This window comes from Oryzias melastigma, linkage group LG4, assembly GCF_002922805.2.
Source record: "Oryzias melastigma strain HK-1 linkage group LG4, ASM292280v2, whole genome shotgun sequence".
Classification (NCBI taxonomy): Eukaryota; Metazoa; Chordata; class Actinopteri; order Beloniformes; family Adrianichthyidae; genus Oryzias; species Oryzias melastigma.
In genome coordinates this window covers 22588658-22594697 of record NC_050515.1, presented here as the reverse complement: position 1 = coordinate 22594697, position 6040 = coordinate 22588658, and the positions used below count along the sequence as shown (strand labels likewise).

The window sequence follows — 6040 nt, the reverse complement described above, 5'->3', positions numbered from 1 at the left end:
TACAGTCATAGTAATTGTTCTGACTGTTTTCATGTATATGTTATATTTGAGAGGGATACATGTTGTTCCTAATACATCTCTGGCAATAGACAGCTTATGATTTAAAGTTACATCTAAAAATTAGTGAATTTTCAGATGTATTTTCTAATCTTTAAAGTGATACTTGTTGTCATGAGATCCCTTTCTGTATATGTTAAGAAGGTCAAGTATGATGGGATTGTAAAGTAAATGAAACATTGTGCATTTCTTATAATAAAAAACAAAAGTAAATCTAAGCCTAGTGTTATTATAGACACTTATATACCACCATTGGCAAATATTGGCAGTTGGTTATCGTTATTGCCAGAAAAAATGATATCAGCCCATCCCTACCTCAAACTTAAAATACATTTTAAGAAATATTTTGAACAAGAAAACACATTATCTTGTGGACTTTATCTTTGATGTTTTCCTTGTTATTTTTCTTAACAACCCTTTAAATTATATTATACAGTAGATTTGTCTCTAAAACTTCTACTCAAAGACAAACAAATATGGAAGAACCACAATGTTAATAGCACAACATATCGGAGCCCACATTTATGATTAAGTTTCAAAGCTGTAGTAAATTATGACATTTCTGGGAGTCATAAACTCTTAACTGTAGGACAGAAAATGTAGTTGTAAAAACTGTCATTTGATGTGTTTTTATTTCCTGTAATCTGTGCTTAAGTCCATCCAGCTTCACCCACCCGTCAATGAAGCACCTCAATCAAGTGTCCATCTCCTTTTATGTGGCGTGAAACTGCTGCTCAGTAATGAGGTATTCCTCATTTTTAGGTTTAAGTTATAAACAATGACAAAACATAGGAGGGCAATTAATCCGGAAAAAACAGAAACCTTCCAGAGTTTTATTTCAGCAGCTGCACTTATCTCCCTCCTGTCAGCCCAGAGCCTTGCAGGTTAGGTATCTGGCTCACTGAGAGCTTGACCCTGATTGCTAAAAGTGGTTCTCCCCTCAGCAGCAGACGTGTGAGGAGGTCTGGAAAGACAAGTGAAGGAAAAACGCTGTTCTTAGCAGTTCTTTTTCATTGACAAAGAGGCCACCACTTTAATTAACCTTCAGTACAGCAGAGACGGAGCCGAGCACCACCGAGCTTTTGCTTTAATTAGTTGTGTTTGGAGCCGAAGAAAACACAGTCCTGCTTTCATCATCTGTCCATCATTCATCCTCCATCTGACCTACTTTCCCTGTCGTACACTTTATAATCTGGGAGGAACCAACACCAGGTTTAAAACAAACTTCAAGCCCCCAAAAACGTATATGAGAAATGACAAAACAAGAATCTTTGTCTGATATCTAAAAGAAATTATAGATCAGAAGCTTCTTTTTGACGATTCAAAATTCTATATAATGTCCTTTACTTAAAGTCTCACTCCAACTATGTTTTTGTCTATTTATCTATTTTTTAGCAGAAATCAAAATACTTGTGTGTTTTTTAGGACATACTTTCTCCAGCAGAAACGGCAATAGAAATTCGCCTCTGGGTTGTGGGCAAGATGGTTAGTGAAGAAGTAACCCTATGTTGATATCCCAGCATTCCTTTGTTTACACTCTCCCGCTAGCTTACAGCCACTCACAAGCCCAAGCTAACATTAGCGTAGCAAAAAAAAAAAAGTAGCGAGCAATATGAAAAAAATAAAGACGTTAATGGATCTATTTAGAATTGGAATGAAGCAGGGAGACTTCATCTAAAATGTTACACATTCCAAAATTGCACATTTGAATAAAAATACAATATAAAAATAAGCTACTGATAAGAACATGGGATTTTAGTGTGTTTAGATATGAGGAAATTCAACTGAAAAAAATCAAACAAGTTTAGTGAGTGAGCTGATAGTGAAGAAAATGTTCAAAGCAAATCTGTGTGGCACTTCAGGAGAATTGTTGTCGATGTCCAGTAGAAAATGGAAATATTTCAAAAAGAGGGCTGCAACCTCATCACTGCATTCAGGACTTCATAATTCAAACAAACACACACAGCAGTAGCAGCTTGTTCAGTGTTCTGGATTTTCGAAGCAGGCGGTCAGACGGCATCTATTCAGTGAGCTGGTGTGGGTCAGCCTCTTTGTGCCCGTGTGAACATTCCTCTTTGAGGCCTTTTTGACCTCTGCTCTCATTAATGCAGGGGCTCCAACCAGAAGCCGGTTGGCTCCTTCCCACAACCACAGACAGTAGAGGAGCTGCTCTGAACTCATTGGTTATGTCGCTTCAGTCTCCAACTTTCTGCTCAACTTCCAAACTGTCCGTTCATCCTCATCAGATATCTTATCTCACAACTTTGTGAGTCATCAGTACATTTCTGAAAAAGCGTAGGAGGAGACCAGACAGCAAACCATCCGTCTATCTTTTCATCCGTCAGCCCTCGCTCGTGCTTGCTGCTTCTCGGTCTGTTTGTTGCGGGGGAGTTTTAGGCGTTAAAAACGACTGATCAACTTCTTACTGAATCAAGGCGATTTTACGTCTCAGCCGTCTTTAGCTAACAGGTTGACAAACAGATTGCAAAATGACGCTAACCGCAAACACACACTAATAATCCCTTCATTTTTGATTCATGTTTAGGAATTTACATTTTTCATTCTCTGACTGTGATCAGGTATGTGTTTGGACCAAAAATGTAAATATTCCCTATAGCTTCAATATTTCAAAGGAAAGGTTCAGTTCAGAAAGGTTCAGAAAATTGTGTTTTTGTTGCTTTTAACGTGTTCTTTTGGCATTTTTTTGATGGAGGACATATATAGAGAAAATTAAGAAATCATTTGCTTTTCTGAGTGTTTTGTTGATTTAAATTGTTATGAATCTGGGGCAGATAAAAAAAAGCGTCTCGTTAAAAATGTTGTGTTTAAGCGTCACTGGCTCAGGGTTAAAAGACCACTAAAAATGCTTTTACAAAAGCTCAAAAGATGATCAGAATGAGTCTTTGATGTTTTTCTCTTATAAAGAAGTTCACAGCTTACTTTATTTTAAGCTTTAATTCTGAAGGCTTTTAGAGTATTATCCTTTTATATAATTCTCTTTATAAACCTTAATATCATAGAAACTATGAAGTAAAACACTCTTAACACACATACTAGTTTTTTCTTACCTGTGGTTTTAATTTTTCATTTTTAAGTGGTAATGATTGCTCTCTTCCCTGCTGCTGAAACTCTCCTGCTTTACGCTCAAGTGTTCTCAAACTTTGACAGTCATCAGGAGGAAGCAGCTCCGCTCAAATCCATCTGCTTGAATAATTAATCAACCAAAGCCTCTGATCTCCGCATGATTAATTCATCCATTAGAAAGTTCGAACGCAGCAACCACACATTGTGTGTCGGCACTGCTTTGTGGTTGGGGAGGGAAAGGGGGGAGAGGGGAAACGGGAGGGGGAGGTGGGGTGGTCTTCTTCTCCCATTCATTGCGAGCCGTCTCTCGCCTGCTCGCGCCTGATTGGTGGAATCTGTGGAGAGAGAGGAAGAGAGAGTGAGAGGAAGAGCGTGTGATGAAAGAAAGGGGGAGGAGCCAGAGCATGTGAGAACAGACTGACACATCTGAGCCAGCGAAGAAAAAGCAACAACTGAGGCAGATTCCAAGAGCAGGGAGAAGCAAGGGATTTTCTCGCAGTTTCTCCGCAGCTGTGGGAAGGAGAAGAGCGCCGTCTTCACTCCCTCCTCGTCGCTGCTCTCAGCTGTGCTGGATCTCCCTCCCTCCCTCAGCCTATCGGGGTAACACCAGAGACTGGAAAATGCAGGAGACGGCGTGTGAAAGAATGGAAAGATGACCGGCGACGGGGCTGCATGTGAGGTTGGCTCTCATGTGTTTGTGCGTGTAGGAGGACCGGAGCTCCTGCTGGCAGATGGAATCAGGTCTGGCCCGTTGGCATGGAGATGGATGCAAGGTGCCTTCTGGTGCGGTAGACGGTTGCTAGTCCACAAACAGCATCTTGAATCTCGTCGTCCTCCGAGCCCTGCAGCCTCGGGCGCAGGCAGGCTGCTTTTTTGGGGTTCCTGTTGTTCCAAAATGAGTGTTATCTTACTCTGCTGAACAAAGTTTCTTCATTGTTGCCTCCTCACAGGCACATGTAAACTCCCCATAAAGAATCCGACTCTCCAGATGAGCTTTCTTCAGACATCTCAATTCTGCTTTCACCAAGCTGCTGCTGTTTACCTTTTGCCTTCCGTTAGTGTTTCTCTCTATCCAGCCCCTGAGGCCCCATTGTCATTATTAATCTCCATGCAAGCTGACTATGAATAATAGAATGAGTGGAGTCTGAACCTGTGCCTTAAGGCATGGCAGATGCACAAACAAGAAAGAAGGAGAAAAGCGGACGCATAATTGAAGGAGCCGCAAACGCAGGCCAAGCTCCGGTACCGAACCGTCCTCTGACCACAGAGAATGAGGCTTTTCGCGTTTCCACAAGCTGTACGACAAGAGGAAGAATGGAAACAAGAGTGATAGTGTGAAGTCAAAACTTCAACTGTAAGATTTCCACCAGGAAAGCCACTCACTGAACTGAAGCCTGCACAGAAATCCTCAAAGGAAAAACTCCTTTACAGCGTTGAAACAAGAGCAGAGAACAATCTGTCAAGAGGGAGATCGCTTTAGTGTCTGACAGCTGATGGACAAAGACAGAAGAGGAAGCTGTGATGTAGCTTCTCCCATGTGGATAGACTTGAAACAGAAAGTGCCTGAGCTTTTGTAGGTTTGTAAACAAACAGCAGACAAGAAAAGATACCTGAGCTCACGTGTTGCCATGGATGACTCCAGTATTCTGCGGCGCAGAGGGCTACAGGTAAAAGCATCTTCTTTTGCAGGGCTCAAATGTAGGAAGTAGTTTTTGTTTTTATGAGTTTTTGTGCTCTCTGGGCTCTAACATACTTTCATTCGCCCTCGCCAAACATATCATTTTTCCATCAGTTTAGAAGAGCTCTCCCCACGTCTCCCTACAGGCAGATGTATCTGATTTCTTTCTGCTGGTAATCAGTAAATGACGCTGCAGTCTGCTGAGCAGAAACCAGGTGATGCATTCAGGGTGCTGGAGCGGTGTCTTGTAGCATCTAATCTGGGACACTTTCCTCTCTTGTAGCCTGCAACCTCAGCAGCATAACTTCAGTTTAAAGCTAAATAAGACAAAAAGGACTTTAAAATCATTTTCAGCTTTAAAGCTACGTTCACATCACCCTCATCAACGTGTGTTCAACGGCCGCTTTAATGAAAAGTATATATGCATTTTGGGCTTCTCCGTTCAAAACTCTCACATTCTCACGTAGTTACACAAGTTTCACAAAGCATAGCCATTGGCCGCGAATTGAAAGTTAAACCAGTTCAAACTTTGACCAATCAGGGACCCAACCATTTGAAAATTGATCATGGAGAAGAAATGAATAATTGCGGCCAGAGTCATATGACACCAAGTCTTTCCTAAATCGAAACAGAGCTCTGAAAGAAAAAACCTGGAGCAAGATATATGAGATTTGCAGCACTTTAACATTTCACACCAATTTTAGTCCAATTGTAGGCGGGGGACATGTGCTAGTATCAGGTAGCGACGTTCCAATGTGAACACCATGGACAAAATGCGCACTATAGAATACACATTTAGAATAAGAATTCTTTCAATGTTCAGTTTGAATCTTTTTGCCTTTTAAACTAGCTCAGTAATATTACTACATCCGAGCAGGATCCATTGCAGTTGTTTTTGAACACTGTACAGCCTCAGACTTCAGCAGGCGGTGTTGATGGAAACACTCTAGAGATGTTGAGTCAGCATCCCCCACCTCCAGCACCATCCACCTCCTCCCCATCTTCCTGAGAGGCTTGCACGTTGGAGTCGGTTTTATCAGGCGGCCCTGCATTACCTCCATCTCTTCAGGGTACAGAAACCTGCGCGCTGAGCGTGGAAGCACAGTGTTCTGCATCGGGTATTTATAGTGTTTAAATAGATTTGTGTGCAGAGGAAGTAGGCCTTGTTTGAGGACACTGTGCACAGCCAGATGACCTGGATATGTTCAAGTTCCACATTTT

At 41.6% G+C, this 6040-nt stretch overlaps 1 protein-coding gene across 5 annotated transcripts in view; it reads left to right on the top strand.

Moving 5' to 3' along the window:
* mast2 (microtubule associated serine/threonine kinase 2) overlaps positions 1-6040 on the top strand; it is a 169870-nt gene that overhangs the window by 68303 nt on the left and 95527 nt on the right. The window contains exon 1 of one of the 5 annotated variants that reach the window (XM_024278303.2): positions 3539-4808. The exons of the other annotated variants lie outside the window; for them this stretch is intronic. Coding sequence (XP_024134071.1) covers positions 4770-4808 — 39 coding nt within the window. The 5' untranslated portion in view covers positions 3539-4769. Of the gene's footprint in view, positions 1-3538; positions 4809-6040 lie in introns of those variants that run through there. 5 annotated transcript variants of the gene reach the window in all.